At 50.1% G+C, this 18289-nt stretch overlaps 2 protein-coding genes across 15 annotated transcripts; one reads left to right on the top strand and one right to left on the bottom strand.

Annotated features, from left to right (window-relative positions):
- The first annotated feature begins 2 nt into the window (after window positions 1–2).
- On the top strand, window positions 3–18042 carry ARHGEF39 (Rho guanine nucleotide exchange factor 39). Of its 9 annotated transcripts, none has more exons than XM_021927403.2 (10): window positions 3–80; window positions 5972–6100; window positions 11111–11205; window positions 11486–11606; window positions 11853–11971; window positions 12592–12662; window positions 12912–13040; window positions 13247–13476; window positions 13644–13809; window positions 13987–14582. In XM_021927403.2, exons 2-9 carry the CDS (start codon window positions 6071–6073, stop codon window positions 13794–13796), a joined length of 948 nt encoding a protein of 315 aa, XP_021783095.1. In that variant the 5' UTR covers window positions 3–80; window positions 5972–6070; the 3' UTR covers window positions 13797–13809; window positions 13987–14582. The 9 variants fall into 9 exon arrangements, 6 of the variants coding, with proteins under 6 accessions (XP_021783095.1, XP_031510702.1, XP_021783093.1 ...); XR_002517527.2 differs by lacking the exons at window positions 3–80; window positions 5972–6100 and adding exons at window positions 10691–10903; window positions 16806–18042 and having other exon boundaries at window positions 13987–14279; XM_031654842.1 differs by lacking the exon at window positions 3–80 and having other exon boundaries at window positions 5661–6100.
- CCDC107 (coiled-coil domain containing 107) lies at window positions 14789–17669 on the bottom strand. Of its 6 annotated transcripts, none has more exons than XM_009188532.2 (6): window positions 17451–17669; window positions 17205–17356; window positions 15516–15576; window positions 15329–15419; window positions 15118–15230; window positions 14789–15036 (listed from the first exon to the last, which is right to left on the bottom strand). In XM_009188532.2, exons 1-6 carry the CDS (start codon window positions 17554–17556, stop codon window positions 14813–14815), a joined length of 747 nt encoding a protein of 248 aa, XP_009186796.1. In that variant the 5' UTR covers window positions 17557–17669; the 3' UTR covers window positions 14789–14812. The 6 variants fall into 6 exon arrangements, 4 of the variants coding, with proteins under 4 accessions (XP_009186796.1, XP_009186797.1, XP_003911580.1 ...); XM_009188533.2 differs by having other exon boundaries at window positions 15139–15230; XR_638304.3 differs by having other exon boundaries at window positions 14919–15036; window positions 15139–15205.
- Window positions 18043–18289: the final 247 nt, after the last annotated feature.

Below are 18289 nucleotides of genomic sequence, written 5' to 3'. Positions count from 1 at the left end.
GGCGGGTCGCCTGGGGTGGAAGAGTTTAGTGAGGAAGTCTGACGCCTAGGTCAGGAACTCAGGGAGCCCGGGTAGAAAAGGTGAGGGGATGGGACGGCAGGCGGCGGGTGGGACGGGAGATCCATAGAGCTGGGTTCCCAGATTGGGTCTGTGCAGCAGGTGGGTGTCTCACCTCCATAGCGCCAGTGTCTCTGGTTATCCCCTGTATAAATGAAAAGGATGAACCGCCCAAGCTTAGGGCCCAATCCCTTCCTGGCGGCCAAAACGATGTCACAAACTCAGATGCCTTACAGGGGCATTACCGGTAACAAATGCCTTAAGCGGGCCAGGTGCAAAGCTCGAGACCGCACTCAAACTCATCACCGCGACTGGGTGGGCCAAACAGCTATCCTACCAGTTTGCAGTCATTGTCTTAGGGTCTGTAAAAGTGAGTGGCTGCTTCAGGCCAGGCGCTGTGGCTTACGCCTGTAATCCCAGCACTTTGGGAGGCCAGGGCGGGTGGATCATCTGAGATCAGGAGTTGGAGACCAGCCTGACCAACATAGTGAAACCCCGTCTCTACTAATAGCCGGGCGTGGTAGCGCATGCCAGTAATCCCAGCTACTTGGCAAGAGGCTGAGGCAGGAGAATTGCTTGAACCCATGAGGTGGAGGTTGCAGTGAGCCGAGATCACGCCATTGCACTCCAGCCTGGGCAACAAAAGTGAAAGTTCGTCTCAAAAAAAAAAAAAAAAAAAGTGAGTGGGCACTTCAGTCCTGAGTCCCAAATAAGTGAGTACACCATCTTTCCTTTCTCCTTTCTTTCTTCTCCCAACTCATCCCTCTGCCTTGTCTAGTCTCCAACCCCTTTCCCCAAATTCCTGGCTTGGGAGTCAAGACGCCACGTTTCTCTACCTGCTGTGTCCTTCTTCCTAGGCCTCAATTTCCTCATTGTAGACTGAAGATGAGATGACTTCTACAAGCTCTTCTTGCTTGTCCTCTGGTACCCATTTCACCTCCTTTCCTCTTCCCCTCAAACTCTCTGGCTCTCCTTCTTCACCTATTTTTTCTCTGCACATTTTTTCTCTCATCTGCACTTCTCATCCCTTTCTCTTCTCCAGCCTCCCCCTTCTCTCCCATCTTATCCAACTCACTTCTCTCCTTTTGCGCCCTTTTTATTTTCTCTCCACATCTGTCCCTTTCTACCTCCGAGAGTGGGGATGGGGATATTGGTATGGGACCTATGGAAGGGCTTCTGTGGGAGTACAGGCTCCCCTCCTTCGCTAAGTGACCAGAGCCTAGGCTGGGGTATGGGAGGGGAGGCATGAACCTCCTGAAACCTGGATTTGGAGACTGGTGACCACTTACCTTTTTTGTCCCCGTGGGCATTATTCTGGGGTTCTTGAGGATCTCCAGGAGCCTCAACAGTAGGTAGATCCTCTAACTTCAGGGAGCCCTCTTCTTCTGATTTAGGCTTAACTTCAGGTAGATCCTCCTCTCTGGGTGGATCCTCCTCTCTGGGTGGATCCTCTTCACTGGGCAGATCCTCCTCATGCAGTTGGTCATCTTCCCCAGAAGAGCCTCCTCCCAGCGGGGAATCCTCCTGCATCCGGGGCAGCCTCTGGGGATGGGCAGGCACCAGAAGCAGCAGTGACAGCAGCAGTTGCACAGTGAGGCCTGGAGCAGGGGCTGGGATCAACAGAGGGAGCCAGGGGCTGGGGCACAGGGGAGCCATGCGGCTGACTGTGGGGTGTCCCAGCACACGGTGTGTACGGGCTGTACGTGCATTGGAAACAAGAGCTGGGTGGGGGAGGAGCAAGCCTGGAGGGGAGCAGGCTGACTCACAGAGCGCCCTTTTGCAGAGATGGAGCCAAAGTCTCACAGGTTTGTCTGGCCCTGTGCCCCCTCCCCCATACCAAAGCCAGGATGGGGGTGGAGTGAGGGGCAGGTGTGTGCACAGGCAGAAGGTTATCAGGGCCATGGACTCAGCTTGGAACCCAAGGCACCACCTGGCACTATGCAGGCTCTCCCTGGCACCACCCAGCTGCTTGCCAGCCAGTCTCAGCTAACCCTGGCCTGCTTCCCAGCTCCAGGCACAGAAGGGGAAAGGCAGGGGAGCTGGGGCCCCCATGTCCTCTGGCTGAGAGGGAAAGCAGCTTATGTATACATCCCTGACTCCACTAGGAAGCAGGTAAAGGGGTAGGGCAGGCTGCTAGGGGAGCCCGAGGGTGAGTTAAGTACTGGGTATGTGGGAGACAAATTTGAGCTTGAATCAAAAGCAAGTGTATGTGTCAGAGGGGCTCTGATAGGTTTAACCTATATTTATTTTTCATCACGTTACTCAACTGCTCAAAAGTCTTCATTGGCTCCCCAGTACCTACCACAATATGCACATTGTGTACTTCTGACTTCCAAGTCCCTTCAAAGCCTTGCCCAAGAGACCTTTCCGCCTTGTCTCCTACTACTCTCCCTCATACTCTAGCCAAATTAAACTATTATTTTTTTCTCCAAACCTTTTACTACCTTTGTTAATCTAGTTCTTGCTCCCTGAAATGCTATTTACTATTGCATCCAACAAATATGTATTTAGTACCACCACAGGTCCAGCACTGGGCTATGGACTAGGGACATGGAAATGAATAAGACACAGTCCCTCATTTTGGGAGGCTGAGGTAGGTGGATTGCTTGAGTCCAGGAGTTTGGACCAGCCCGGGCAACATGGCCAAACCCTGTCTCTACTAGAAATACAAAAAATTAGCCAGGTGTAATGGCATGTGCCCGTAGTCCCAGCTACTCAGGAGGCTGAAATGGGATGATTGCTTGAGCCGAGGCGGTTGCGGCTGCAGTGAGCTGAGATTGTACCATTGCACTCTGGCCTGGGTGACAGAGCAAGACCCTGTCTCAAAAACAAAAAAAAGAAACAAAAAACCAACTGCCTGCCCTGAGGAGCTCGCAGTCTAGTGAGTGAGGGCAAACCCTGTCAATATCATAATATTGAGGGAAGAGAGATGAATTCTGCTTTAGAAGATAATATAGAAGTAGGCAAATTTGTTTATATCCTTGAAGAAATACCAGTTCAATTGGTAAAAACAATAGGGAGAATGATATTCTGGGTGAAGGGGAGGCATAAAATATTATGAGCAGGAGAGCGACAGAATCCAATTCTCATACTAGGTCATGTTGAGGGCTTGAAGGCTAGTATGGAACAGAGATTGCAGGGGAAGACTGGGTGCAAGGAGATGGGGTAGAAGAGTGTGAGGACCCCAAGGATGGGCTTAGGCCTCCCAGGTTTTTTTCTTTTCTTTCCTTTTTTCTTTTTCCTTTTTTTTTTTTTTTTTTTTTTTGACAGAGTCTCACTCTGCTGCCCAGGCTGGAGTGCAGTGGTGTGATCTCGGCTCACTGCAATCTCCACCTCCCAGGTTCAAGCGATTCTCCTGCCTCAGCCTCCCTAATAGCTGGGACTACAGGTGCGTGCTACCATGCCCAGCTAAATTTTGTATTTTTGGTAGAGATTGGGTTTCGCCATGTTGGCCAGGCTAGTCTTGAACTCCTGACCTCAGGTGATCTGCCCACCTTGCTCTCCCAAAGTGCTGGGATTACAGGCTGTTTTTTTTTCTAATTAATTATTTTTAAAATTTATTTTCGAGATGGGATCTCACTATGTTGCCCAGGCTGGAGGGCAGTGCCTATTTACAGGTGCGACCCTGCTACTGATCAGCACTGGAGTTTTGACCTGCTCCAATTTGCACCTGGGTCAGTTCAACTATCCTTAGGCAACCAGGTTGATGCAGAACTTAGTGCAGACACCTGACTGGTATACTACACTACAGCCCAGAACTCCTGGGATCAAGTGATCCTCCTGCCTCAGCCTCCCAAGTAGCTGGGACTACAGGCACGTGCCATCACCGCTGGCTAGTCTGCCCTTTTAACAATTTATTAAGCCTCCTCTAGTCCTCCAGGTGCTGTTCTAGGCCCTACAGATGCAGCATTGAATAGAGAACAGCTCTACTGTTTTGTAGCTCACATTCTAGTAAGGCTCCACTGGCTTCAATAAACCACAAGAGAATAAGGCCATTTCGGGTCCATCTAGGGCTAATATTCAGTAGGCACACACCAATATGGTTGAGTAGCTTAATTAAATATATTAAGATATTTCTAATCTTGTTGGCATATAGCCATGGCCCCTAGCTCCCGGGTGCCCCTGCTTCCCTAGCTCTTCCTTAGGGACCCTCTAGACCTCCTGATCCCTTATCTAAAGAGGTATTGCCTGGCATAACAGAGTCCCCAGGAGCCCACTTGAGTGCCTCAGCCACCTTCAACTCTGATGGGTCAGTGCTTGTGCACTTGCTGCTGTGTTCCAAATAGTTTTGCTGGCTGGGTGCGGTGACTTATGCCTCTAATACCAGCACTTTGGGAGATCACCTGAGGTCAGGAGTTTGAGACCAGCCTGGCCAACATGGCGACTCTACTAAAAATACAAAAATTATCTGGGCATGGTGGCAGGCACCTGTAATGTCAGCTACTCAGGAGGCTGAGGCAGGAGAATCACTTGAACCTGGGAGGCGGAGATGGCAGTGAGCCGAGATCGCACCACTGCAATCCAGCCTGGTGGACAGAGTGAGACTCTGTCTCAAAAAAATAAATAAATAAATAAAAATAATTTTTAAAAAAATCCTGGCTAACACAGTGAAACCCCGTGTCTACTGAAAATACAAAAAAAAAAAAAAAAAAAATTAGCTGGGTGTGCTGGCAGGCACCTGTAGTCCCAGCTACTCGGAGGCTGAGGCAGGAGAACGGTGTGAACCCAGGAGGCGGAGCTTGCAGTGAGCTGAGATCACACCACTGCACTGCAACCTGGACGACAAAGGGAGACTCCGTCTCAAAAAAAAAAAAAAAAGTTTTACTGTTCTCCCTGTCTAATCCCTTCTATTCTTTGAGACTCAGATGAAAGGCCACCTCCTTCAGGAAACTCCTTAACCAACCCTCTACCATTAGTCTGGAAAAGATCCCTGTCATCTTTGAGCCAACCCAGTTCTTTGCCTGCCCTCAATAATAACCTTGTCCACCATCTAACTCATATAAGGGTGATTTATGACATTTTATCTGCTCTAACGGCCTTCAGCTCCATAAGGTCGGGGCTCAGTACTTGATTGAGTCAGTCTTTTATTCAACAGCCATTATTGAGCATTTTCTATTTGTAGATTACCTTGCCAGGTGCTTGAGAAATACCAAATTGACTAAGATATAGTCTCTGCCCTCAGGGAGCTCATTGTCAATGACCTGTGCATGTCAAACCACAGCTATTCCATAAACAGGACATAACTTTTTACATTATTATTATTTTTGAGACAAGGTCTTGCTCTGTCACCCAGACTGGAGTACAGTGGGGTCATCATAGCTCACTGCAGGTTCAATCTCCCAGGCTCAAGTGATCCCCCCACCTCAGCCTCCTGAGTAGCTAGGACCACAGGCACAAGCCACCACCCCTGGCTAATTTTTTAAATTTGTTTTGTAGAGACAGGGTTTTGCTATATTGCCCAGGTTGGTCTTGAACTCTTGACCTCAAGTGATCCTCTGACCTCAAGTGATCCTCCCACCTCAGCCTACAAAAGTTTGGGATTATAGGCGTAAGCCACCATGCCTGGCCTCACACCACATTTTTGTGGCACTCCAAATCATCTGTGTTGTCAGATGACTGTCATATTGTACACCAAAATATATATGGCTGAATAACAGTTGTCCTCCAAATGGTCATCCTCAGATGTAGTCAGCCTAAGATTCTAGGGTGCCATTTCTGGAGCCAAATTCAGAGCTCTCCATGGCAGTGTTGTCCAGTGTACACTCTGAATGGCCAGCTGATTGTCTTGGTCAGCTCTGTCTTTGGCTTGGACCTTGCTTGGCTCCTGACACATGGAAGTACATGGTAATATCTGAATTGGACAGGCCTATACAAGACAGAATGTGGTAAAGACTAATTCAGCTCTCTGTTACAGCTCACTCATTTTCCAAATGCGATTCCCTATGGCTCCGTTTCTCTCCTTGTCTCTCTCGTCTCTGATCTGAGTGGAGAATGTGGACTCTGATCCTGGATCATGCTGGGAGTCTGCCAAACCCTAAAACAGGTTTGAGTTATTGTTTCCTGAGTCTCCCCAGGTTGGGACAGAGTGTACTCAGGACTTACTGATGAGGGCACCCCACACCTGGATCAGGACCTCTCTGATACAGGTTATTATAGGTCAAGTGTTTGTTCATGAGGGTTTGTGTTTTAAAACACTGAAGGGTCATGTTACTAAAACATGTCTCTGCCTATCCCAGCATGGCAGAGGAGGAAACTATTCACTGGTTGGGTAGAAGGGAAAATGGTCCCTCTCCCAAGTCATGGCTTGGGGGCAAAGACTGATCAAATTCCTTATAGAACCTTGAGGCTAACTTGTAGTTCTGGCCACCTCCCCATCTTTATTCATTTCCAAGGGCTGCTGTAACAAATTACCACCAACTGGGTGGCTTAAAACAACAGAAATGGATTTTTTCACAGTTCTGGAGACCAGAAGTCTGAAATCAAGGTTTTGGCAGGGCTGGACTCTCTCTGAAGGCTCTGGGAAAGAATCCTTCCTTGCCTCTTCTAACTTCTGGCGGCTCCAGGCATTCCTTGACTTGTAGCTGCATTACTCCATGTCTGCCTCCAACTTCGCATGGCCTTCTCTTGCCCCTGTGTCTCCACTGGGTGTTTCTCATTGAGACACTTGTCATTGGATTTAGGGCCCACCAACATAATCCAGAATGATCTCATCTCAAGATCCTCAACTATTGGGAGGCGGAGGTGGACGGATCATGAGGTCAGGAGGTCGAGACCAGCCTGGCTAACACGGTGAAACCCCATCTCTACTAAAAATACAAAAAATTAGCTGGGCATGGTGGTGGGCGCCTGTAGTCCCAGCTACTTGGGAGGCTGAGGCAAGAGAATGGCGTGAACCCGGAATGTGGAGCTTGCAGTGAGCCGAGATTGCGCCACTGCACTCCAGCCTGGGCGACAGAGCAACTCCATCTCAAAAAAAAAAAAAAAAAAAAAAGATCCTTAACTAATTATGTCTGCAAAGACACTTTTTCCAAACAAGGTCACATATGCAGGTCTTGAGGATTAGGACATGGACGTGTCTTTATGGGGCCACGATTTAGTCCACCATCAGTACGGTGGAACTGAAGTGGATGCACAGGATGAGAAGGGATGAGTTCATATTGAAGACTCTCATGCTTTTGCCCTTATCCTGCTCCTTATCTTTGCAAGGCAGTGTCATCCACTCCCATGGCTCCTATAAATTGATGACACCCAAGTATTCCCAGGCTGGACTCTCTCCCCATGTCAGACCCATAACCATCTGCCTAATAGACAAGACCCAAGACATCTCCACTTGAATGTCCCACAAGTATTTCAAGTTTAACAGGCCCCAGGTTGAATTTGTCTTCCCCACAAACCTCCTCTTCATCCTCCTTCAGTAAATAGCACCACCCTCTGCCTAGAAGCCAGAAACCTGGTACCATCTCTACTTTCATCTTTTCCTTCACCCTAGCATTCAATAACCATGCCCTATAGATTCTACCTTCTAAATTTTTCATCCACATTTTTCATCTTTGCTCACACTTACATCAGCTTTTACCTGGATGACTGCAACTGCCTCCTGATAGGTCTTGCTGAGTCCAGCTAACCAGAGTGATGTTTCTAAAATGGCACATCTCATTATCTCACTCCCTGTTTAAGGCCTTTCAATGGTTTCCCATTGCTCTTAGGATAAGGTTCACAGTAACTGACGTGGCCTTCAGCGTGCCACTATTGCCCTGGTTTCCATGGCGGGCTTGTGACCTAGGGGAGTCCAATCAGTAAAGCTCTCTGTCTGAAGTATTTGATGGCTAAGGGAACCAACTCTGCGGACAACACATAAAGAAGCACACAGTCATTGTAACTGTGGGCAGCCACCTTGTATCCACAATGGAAGCCAGCCTTAAGATGAAGGTAAAACCATGGAAGGCACGGTGGAGTGGTGGAAAGAGGTCCTTGGTAACATGATTGAGCTGCTGGATTAGGCCAACACTAGGGCCCACCTGCTTCTGGACTTTTCAGTTGCATGAGTTAATAAATTATCTTAATGTTTAGCCACTTTGAATTTGTTATTACTTATATCACAATTTTACTGATATAAATTCCTTCTAAGTTTGGCCTCTGTCTACCTCTCCAGTCTCCTTTGTCATCACTCTCTCCCTTGCAGTCTATGCTCTCATCTTACAGAACGTCTAGCAGTTCCTTAAATTCATCGTATGCTTGTGTATGTGTGTGTCCAGGCCTTTGTCCGTGCTGTTTGACTCTTTTTTCCACTTCCCCTGCTGCCAGCACCCAGCTCTGCCTAGCCAGGTTTTATTCATCCTTCAGGTCATCAGTTCACATATTACTTCCTTTGAGAAGCCTTCCCTGACTCCTACACTAGGATCAGTCCCTTCACTGCATGATTGTGTAGAAGCCTAAATGTCCCTTGTAATGTTTCCTCATTTTATGGTGACTCCTTACTGTATCTGCCATGCTGGAGTGTAAGCTGCCTATGGGCAGGAGTCATATTTCTCTTGTCCACCATTTCATCTTCATGCCTAGCACAGGACCTGGCACATGATTGGCATTTAATTTTTTTTTTTTTTTTCTGAGACGGAGTTTCGCTCTTGTTGCTCAGGCTGGAGTGCAATGGCACAATCTCAGCTCACTGAAACCTCTGCCTCCTGGGTTCAAGAGATTCTCCTGCCTCAGCCTCCCAAGTAGCTGGGATTACAGGCATGTGCCACCATGCCCAGTTAATTTTGTATTTTTTAGTAGAGACAGGGTTTCACCATGTTGGTCAGGCTGGTTTCCAACAACACATAAAGAAGCACACAGCCATTGTAACTGTAACTACCGACCTCAGGTGATCTGCCTACCTCGGCCTCCCAAAGTGCTGGGATTACAGGTGTGAACCACCGCACTCAGCCTAATTTTGTTGAATGACTGATGACTGTTGTTCAAAGCATCCCTAGGGCTTCTCCAGCATCCATCAGGTTGAATGCAAAATTTGAGGATAAAGAATAAAGGGGTTATTGACTACCCTCTGAACCTCCTCCTGTTGGCCCCTCCTATCTTTGGCTGTGGGAGCAGAGTTTAGCAGCTGTTCCAGGTAGAGTGTGGTATGCCTGACTTGCTCTGTGAGGGATTTGGTCCCCAGGGAATTAGTTGTCGCCAATTGTTTTCAGTGTGTCCTCTCGGCTTTGCCCTCTTCCCCAACCGATGCTTATAGGAGGCTCTATTCTCCACCCCCTTCCACCCACCCAAAGCACTAACACACACTGGCAGCATTCACAAACATACCCATCACCAACTGCACCCCAGGTGTTGTGGTCTACTCTCATCACCTGGGCTCACAGTGACACCAATTACCACGGGATTATCTGTCCTCTTCTATGTTCGAGCTCTTAGTGTGTGGACTGTCCCACATTCACTTGAGACAGTATAACCAGTCCTCTACCTATTTGGTATCACTACCAGTTTCCTTGGGACATGAGCCCAAGGTACAGTCTGATCCAAACTCTCCCCTTCCTTCAACCAAGCGCTTCAAGTTATTTCTCCCTGGTCTAAGCCCAGCATTATTTCTTTCTTAGAATTCTTAGAATGTCAGAGCTGGTGGGGAGGTGGTGGAGACCTCAGAACCTTGACAATCCCCTCGTTCTTGGCTTGGGGTCCAGATTCCTAGGAGTCCAAAACAGTAGGGAGGGGGCCTAAAGTTTCTGACATTTTGTTTTTTTTATAACATTTTTTTTCTAACTACAAAGTAATGCATGCTTAATGTAGAAAACTTGGGAAAGGCAGAAGTATACGAGAATTTAAAAAATCGCCCTGTCTGTCCCGTTCATCCCTTTAGCTTCAGTGATCCAGTGCCTGGCACAGATACAGATTAGGTACTTAATACACATTTGTTAAACAAATTATCTTCAATTCCATTACCCAGAGATAAAAACCACAGTTAACTTTTTTTTTTCTTTCTTTTTTTTTTTTGGAGAGATGGAGTCTCGAACTCCTGGGCTCAGGCGATGCTCCCGCCTCTGCCTCCCAAAGTGCTGGAATTACAGGTGTGAGCTCTCGTGCCGGCCACACAGTTAGCTTTTGCTTGTTTCGCCTTCAAACCTTTTGTATGTATTTTATACAAAGGAGATTATATTATACACCTTCGTAGCCTACTTTTTTCCTCTCAGCAATATACTTACTATGTGTGTTTTCCCATATTAATAGCTTCTTCACAACACCATTTATAATATTTAATACTTTCATATCATTCCTTCAAATGGCTATACCTTTTCCTAGCCAATTCTGGGAACAACCGACCCCCTGGCATTCGGCATGGGCTCGGGACAGAATGTGTACTGTAATGATCGCGCCCCACCCCCATCCAATTCTCCAGATAGGACGCTAAGTTCCTGCCAGCATCTGCAGCCCGTCTCCTGACTGAAAGTTCAGGCTGCTGCTCCAACATAGTGCCACTCAGAGGAGGGCCCCACACCTGCCCCACCCCGCCCTGCCCTTGCCGGCGCCGCGCAGCTAAGGCGCCTCCCTGGCGGTGGGGCAGGACTAAAGAGACCCTGCGCTGTCCGGCCGGCCGCCGCGCATGCTCCTTCCTGCGCGCTGCCCTCCCCGGCCCCGCCTCCGCGGCTCCCGCCCTAGAGCGGTTAGGATTTGAATCTGCCGCGGGTTGCAGCCGGAAGTGTCGATCCCCTAGCCAGGCATGGAGATCCACTACGCGGGTGTGCGGTCCCCGGTGCAAGAGCAGCGTGCCCGCTGGGAGCGGAAACGCGCTTGCACCGCCCGGGAGCTGCTAGCGACTGAGCGGCGCTACCAAGAACAGCTGGGGCTGGTGGCCACGGTGCGGGACCTGGCACACACTCCCATTATGGAACGGGGACCCCAGGGTGTGGGAGGGTCTCTGCGAGGTCGGTAACCCGGAATAGGGTGGTCTTGGACTATCCTTCTGCATGCAGGGAGCCTGGGCAGACTTCTGCGGTTTCTGGGGGAGCCTGGCGTTAGCCTCCTCTTCCTCCAGGCTAGGAACCAATATTCTCTCCTTCCGCAGTACTTTTTGGGGATCCTGAAAGCCAAGGGGACCCTGCGACCACCTGAGCGCCAGGCCCTGTTTGGCTCCTGGGAGCTCATCTACGGCGCGAGCCAGTAAGTGGAAGGGGCACAGGGAGAGGAAAGGAGGGAGAGTCCTGGCCTGTGGCCGTGCACAGAGCTTGGAGTCAGAGACTCAGATTGTATCAGGTTCTATTTGGAGTCCGCCAGTTACCTCACCTGTGGCCTTGGCCCAGTGCCTTTAGCATGCCCTTGTTCTCCATCTGTACAATGGGGTAATAGCACTACTATTAGTGCTATTAATTCTCATGAGAACTAAATGAGGTGGTGCTTGAGTGGCTCTAGAGCTGCTCTTTTGCTGTCCTCGCCCACACAGGGAGCTGCTTCCCTACCTGGAAGGAGGATGCTGGGGCCAAGGGCTGGAGGGCTTCTGCCGCCACTTGGAGCTCTATAACCAATTTGCTGCCAACTCAGAGAGATCCCAGACCACCCTGCAGGTAACCTGGAGATGACCTCAAATCTTGCCCCTTACCTTTCCCCTTCATCTGGAGACCCAAACTTTATACATTTCCTGCATTTATAGAGCCCTCTGGGTGCTCAGCTCTGTGGTAAGTTCTCTGTAGGGAGACAGGGTTTCTCTTAGGAGCGCACAGCTTACTGAAGGCTGGGAATGTGGATACAGATGAATGCAATATAAGGAGTGGCTTGTCTCCCTGCTTCCAATCCTTTCTCCCTCACTCCAGGAGCAGCTAAAGAAAAATAAAGGTTTCCGGAGGTTTGTGCGGCTTCAGGAAAGCCGCCCTGAGTTTGGGGGCCTTCAGCTCCAGGACCTACTCCCTCTGCCTCTGCAGCGGCTCCAGCAGTGAGTGAACTTCCCTTGATTCCAGCCGCCTCTCTCTTTGAGATTGTATGACTGCGGCCCTCAGCTTTGTGGGATGTCTTGGGGTCGATCCCAAAGCCCTGCCTCGACCCTGAGCCAAATTGCTTCTAAAAACCTTTTGCAAGAGTAAATGTGAACCCATTGGAGTACTGAGAGTCTGCAGCCTGAGGCCCTCAGCTGGAACTGTGGGACTTTACATTGAAGTGAGGGGGCCTCTACTAGGGCCTGAGGCACGGTTTCTGGAAAAGTTTCAGATGAGGGGCTGGCCTGGCTTAGAATTTCTGTCTCTGGGTTAAGCCTGAGTTAAGGGCTATAGTCAGGCTGTCTGTAGCATCCTCCTTGGGTTGATAAACTTTCATCTTCCAGTCTGGCCTCCTGAACTATGGCTAGTCTGCCACTGACTCTTCAGTGCGGGATGGAAGAGGGCTGTGTGGTGTGAGCCCTGGTTCTCAGTCCTACATGAAAGAAGGGGATACAGTAGCCAGAAGCAGATCTTTCCTGGCCTTGCAATTGAAGTATGGGTAGAGGGTGATCTGCACATCAGGCAGGGGGAATTTTGCCTGGCTGTGCTTCCCCTCAGACTTCCCACTGTTGAATTCCAGGTATGAGAATCTCGTCGTTGCTTTGGCTGAAAACACAGGTCCCAACAGCCCTGACCATCAACAGCTCACACGTAGGTTCTTGCTCCTCTGCAACGCAGGCTGGAGGCTTCCTTTCCTGTATCCCTTTCTGACTCTGACCTCCAACAATGTCTGGTATGACCCTATCTTCCACTGACATGTATACAGTATCCCTACTGCTCTGCCTTTTCTTCAAGAAGTCAGACCCTGACCCTGGTCCCCTCCAGAATAGCCTCTTTCACAACCATGCCACCCAAAGTCAAAGTTATTTGGGGAGTAAGGCGTGGGAGATGTTATTCCAGGGGCTGCCCGACTGATAAGTGAGACTGCCCAGAGAGTCCACACCATTGGTCAGAAACAGAAGAATGACCAGCACCTTCGGCGTGTCCAGGCTCTGCTCAGTGGACGCCAGGCAAAGGGGCTGACCTCAGGTAGCCTGCCTACTTCCCCCTCAAACCTCAACTGCCCCGTCTTTTATTTTTATCTAACTCTCCAAGCGCCAACCAGCTGCTCTTTTCTTACTCACCCTTCTTCCGGTATTGACCCAGCACATAACCCCTGCTTTCTTAGCTTCCCTTTCCTCTTATTCCCATGGATCCTGAAGCTGCCCTAGAATAACAGCGCTCCCATCCCCCAGGGCGCTGGTTCCTACGCCAGGGCTGGCTGTTGGTGGTGCCTCCCCATGGGGAGCCTCGGCCCCGCATGTTCTTCCTCTTCACTGATGTGCTGCTCATGGCCAAGCCTCGACCTCCACTGCACCTGCTGCAGAGTGGCACCTTTGCCTGCAAGGCCCTCTACCCCATGGCCCAGTGTCAACTCAGCAGGGTCTTTGGCCACTCAGGAGGCCCTTGTGGTGGGTTGCTCAGTGTAAGTAATAGGTGGGAACCCTAGACCCAAAATATGTCTCAGATGCTTATAGGCTGGTTTATCTTCCTGGTGTGGGTCCCTTTTCATAGGAACAGCACCATCTACATTGAGAGAGGATAGCTGGGGCTCAGGCTTCATACCTAGTAATTGTCTCATCCCCGAATTAGCTCCATGGAAACAGCAAGGGCTTCAGCTTTAGCCTGGACCTTTCTGAGCCATGCGCTAAGAGGTGGTCTCTCTCTAGCTGTCCTTCCCTCATGAGAAGCTACTGCTTATGTCCACAGACCAGGAGGAGCTGTCATGCTGGTACCACAGTCTGACTTGGGCTATCAGGTAAGTTCTGTCTTCCCCCAGGAAGGGCGCTGTGATGAGGCCCACAAGCAGGAAATAAGCAGTTCCTGTCTCGTGCCCTACATTGGTCTGGCACGCCCCAGCCACCAACCCCACAGATGATTTTGTCTGAAAAGAGCACTCATGCCAGTGCCTGAACTGACTGTCTTCTCTCCACAGCAGCCAGAAAAACTAGAGGAATCTTACAGATTCCAGAACTCAGGATACCTCAGGGATAGGTCACAGCCAGGAGTACAAAGGAATCTTCTTCAGTACTGAACAAAACAGAACCTTTCATGATTTGACAAAGGTCACTTTGTGTTTACCTGGACCAAGCTACTCAAGATCACCTGACCAACTCTTAAAAATCACGACCAGGCACAGTGGCTCATGCCTGTAATCCCAGCACTTTGGGAAGCAGAGGTGGGAGGATCGTTTGAGCCCAGGAGTTCAAGACCAGCCTGGGCAACGCAGTGAGTGAGACCCTGTCTCTATTTAAGAAAAAATAATTAAGATATTTTATTAAAAAAGAATCAGGAAACCAAGTCTGACCCAACTGAACCAGCCCCTAACACAGATGAGGGGATTTGGGACTGATAAGCTCCGTGCTGTGTCCATGGCCCATCATTTATCAAGGCTGCAGCTTTGTAAATGTGGCTATTTTTATGTTGTGTATAGTTTCTATCATTTATTTTTCCACTGGATTTGAGTAAAGTTTTTTCTTTTTGGGGGGAAAGACCCTTCTGTCTCAGTTTTGCTATGAGAAAAGGGATTTTTGGGCCCTGAACACGGGTATGCTGGTGGCCTCAGGAATACAAGGAAAAGAGCTGGAGCTCCCTCTATCTTTTCTGCTGTCACACTGGAAGGCAGCCTCTTTTTGTCCTAATAAGGACAGCTCTTCAAGAAGGCCCAGTTGTCCTTAGGCACCTAGTATGGGTGTGTACAACCAGCTAGGATGGAAAAAACACACAGGAGCACCCCATCACAAAAACAGACTTTGTTTTACTCAACCTTCAGCTATCGTCCCTCCTTCCCAGCCAGGGCTGTGACTGGGGCCCTCTGCCACAGTCTGGCTGCACCTTCTCCGTAGCCCCCGCTCCACTTCCCAGGAAGTAGATAGGTTCCATGTCTCTGTGGTCCAGTTTGTGGGCTCCTCCCAGTCCTGACTGTCACCAACCTCCTCCTCGTCTTGCTTTAAACAAAAGTCCTCAGGAAGAGGTCTGCTGGTCTCTGTGTGGGGAGAGATCAGGAATGTTCCAGTTTCAGAGACTTTGTCTCCACCTCCAGCAGACTCGCCTCCCAAGCCTTCACCTGGTTCTGAAGCCTCCATACCCTTGTCCGGCTTGCTGTCTTGCAGCAGCTCGTGGATGGTCCGTAGCTTCATGTTCAGAAGTTCCTGCTGGGCTCCAGCCAGAGTAGTCACACTGAAGAAATGTCCACTCAGTGGCTCCCAACTTATGTCCCCATTCCTCCCTCCTGCCACAAATTCCCCCAAAATTAACAGAATCATTGCTCTCCTCACCGCTCAAAAAGGGGGTCCAGCTGGGCCATCAGGTTGTTCAGGTGCTGCTCTGTCTGGGCCAGCTGTTGTGTCAACTGGGCCAGCTGTTGCTCTGGGGATAAGGCAAAAAAGGGGGGCAGAAGTGGTTACGTATCTTCTGCTGTCCCCTAATCTCCCTCTACCCAGCACAGACTTCTGCTACACCCACCTGACTGCAGTGGCTGCTGCTTGCTTGCCTCCTTGTGGAGAACCGCAGTTTCATCTTTCCCCTGTTGTGGAAGAAGGAAAGGGCAGAACTGAAGCAACAAGGTTCTGCTCCATCACCTCAGTCTCCAGAGCCAGCCAGGAGAGAGTGCAATTTGAGGTGGAGACGGTGATTGGGTTTTTAGCTCAGAGAATAGCAATTCTAATCTATCTAGCTCCTCACCCAGCACATGAAGCAACATGTCCTATGTCCCACACATGGTCATTCAGTTTGCTGAAAAACACCTCCAGGAATGAGCAGCTCTCTCCGGTTTGAATATAGCTCTGGTGGCTGGGCGCGGTGGCTCACACCTGTAATCCCAGCACTTTGGAAGGCCGAGGTGGGTGGATCACCTGAGGTCAGGAGTTTGAGACCAGCCTGGCCAACATGGTGAAACCCCGTCTCTACTAAAAATACAAAAATTAGCCAGCATGGTGGCAGATGCCTGTAATCCCAGCTACTTGAGAGGCTGAGGCAGGAGAATCGCTTGAACCTGGGAGCCGGAGGTTGCAGTGAGCTGAGATCGCGCTGCTGCACTCCAGCCTGGGTGACACAAGGAGTCTCTGTCTCAAAAAACAAAAACCCTGGTTGTTAGACAGTTCATGCATAAAGCCAAAATTTGTCCTTTATGTATCTTCTTTCCATAGTGCTTACTGGAGGCTTCCAAAATAATGTCTCCTCAATGTGACAGCCCCTCAGGAATTTGAAGACAATGGCCACACCCTCACCCCCTTTCCTGAGTCTTTTCTGGTTTAATAACTTCAGTCTTTACAGTCAGTGCTCACTGACGGTGGTTTTCTCTGGTGGTTTACTGAACATGTAGTGCTCTTAAAGCAGTGCCCTGAGGCGAATACAATTCTCCAGGGGCATTCTGATCAACAGGTGAAGCACAGTGCCATGTTCCCAGCACTGATTTGGGAAGTGGCTTGTCACATCCCACAGTAAACTCAGTCAACTGGAATGCCTAAATCTCTTTCGTAAGAGTTGCTGCTACTTTATGTTTCTTCCAGACTGTACTCAGGTCCAAGAATAGAATTTACTAGTCTGTCCTCAAAGTTCATCGTTAAATTCAGTCATTCATCCTAGCCTGTCATATCTACCTGGGGTCATTATTAGCTATCTCTTCTAGTTTCATGCATCTAAACTGGTTCCATCGGTTCTATTTTATAATGCAACTATGTAATAGGGTCAGGGCTAAAGACACAGCCCTGGAAGGTACTACTTTTCAAAATGTACTGTCAACTCACATTTCAGGGCCTCCTTCCCAAGGACAACATAAGACCACTTCATATCTGGAACTCTAGAAACACGCTGCAGCAATCAACCTCCTGTGCCAAGGTGGCCCCACTCTTGTAGCATGGACACTGCTACAAATCCTAGCTCCAGTAGTTGCCAGCGCTGGGTGACCTCGAGCAAGTGACTACTCTTCATTAGATTGTGGGAGAACTAAATGTGATGGTCATTATTTATTTACAGTTCACTCTTCACATCCGTTACCTCCCTGGATCCTCAAAATAACCTCATAATATTGGAAGGCCAACGGACCATTTGTCTTTATTTTACAGACAGGGAAGCTGTGTCTTGCTCTTGGTACCCTGGCGCCCCCATGGGAGATTCGGGCTCAGGGCATCCCCACCCCCGGCGGTCCCGCACCTGCAAACACTTGTACAGCACAAAAGCCACGACGGCCGCGGTGTAAAGCGCCCCCAGAGGCAGCGACCCGGCCCGGGCCCGCTCGCGCTGGTCCTTGAGCGGTGGTCGCCGTCGGGGTTCCGTGGCCCCAGAGCCGGGGTGGGCTGCGTTCCCTGCGGAGGGAGGACACAGGCAAGTCAGCCGAGCTGGGTGGGGCCTGGGACCGGTGCGCAGTCCCGGCCCTCTTCCAGCAGCTCTCGCTGATACCTGGGTGTGCCCGGAGGTCGGGACTGGCGCGGTCTCCTAGGACCCCGGGCAGCGCAGACACAAGCAGCAGCCCCACCATACCGAAGAGAGAAACTGGGCCCGCCATTGCCAGCCCACGGGTGGAGGGATGGGGCGGGCTGTCCCGAAGCAGTCCGGCGTTGACCGGCCGCCCCAGTGTTCACGCGCACGCGCAAGCGAGCACGCCCGCTACGGGCCTCCCGGGGAGGCCACGCCCACTCGTAGGGCGGGGCCAGACCATATTTGCATAAGATAGTGTCAATCCAGCTTTCCTGCATTTGCTCATTCCTTATCTATTAAGCTATTCTGCTAGCCACAATGCCTCTGGAAACCTATAGTCTTAGAAAGTTATGCCCAAAAACGGTTTGTTTTTCTCTGACGCCACCAACTTTCTCACCCTAATGTAAAAATAAAGTCTTTTTTAGGGCTATAAAGTAATACAGTATGCCAGCGACTATGCAAGTCGTGCTGAAGGCCTGTATCCTAGGCTACAAACTGGGGACTATGTTCCTCCCCCGCTGCCTAGGGGAAAGTCCCCGGACCTCCGGCAGAGAGTGCCACGTGCATAAGCACGTAGACATTCCCCTTTCCCACTGTAAAGTCCGCCAAGAAGCGTGTCCCGCTGAGCGGCGTGGTGCGGGGTAGTCGTCCGTCAGCTCTTCTAGTTACGCAGGCAGTGCGTCTTGGCGCACTAACCACACGGGGCTCATTCTCAGCACGGCTGATTTTGTTCCTCAGACAGGGTCGCACACTGTCGCGACTAACTGCACCCTCGATCCCTCACCTCAGGCTCCCAAGTAGTTGTGACTGCGGGCGCGCGC

This window comes from Papio anubis, chromosome 13 (genome assembly GCF_008728515.1).
Source record: "Papio anubis isolate 15944 chromosome 13, Panubis1.0, whole genome shotgun sequence".
Taxonomy (NCBI): domain Eukaryota; kingdom Metazoa; phylum Chordata; class Mammalia; order Primates; family Cercopithecidae; genus Papio; species Papio anubis.
The sequence above is the reverse complement of the archived record's forward strand: the minus strand, read 5'-3'. Positions and strand labels throughout refer to the sequence as shown.

Bases quoted from the DNA above. Each gene is read 5' to 3' on its own strand.
- ARHGEF39 (XM_021927401.2), top strand. From the start codon at position 10,766: ATGGAGATCCACTACGCGGGTGTGCGGTCCCCGGTGCAAGAGCAGCGT. The intron at 11,972-12,591 runs GTGAGTGAACTT...GTTGAATTCCAG, and splicing joins CCTCTGCAGCGGCTCCAGCA to GTATGAGAATCTCGTCGTTG. The intron at 13,477-13,643 runs GTAAGTAATAGG...TCCCCGAATTAG, and splicing joins CTTGTGGTGGGTTGCTCAGT to CTCCATGGAAACAGCAAGGG.
- CCDC107 (XM_003911531.3), bottom strand. From the start codon at position 17,556: ATGGCGGGCCCAGTTTCTCTCTTCGGTATGGTGGGGCTGCTGCTTGTG. The intron at 17,357-17,450 runs GTATCAGCGAGA...CTCCCTCCGCAG, and splicing joins CGACCTCCGGGCACACCCAG to GGAACGCAGCCCACCCCGGC. The intron at 15,231-15,328 runs GTGAGGAGAGCA...ACATTTCTTCAG, and splicing joins CTGGACCCCCTTTTTGAGCG to TGTGACTACTCTGGCTGGAG.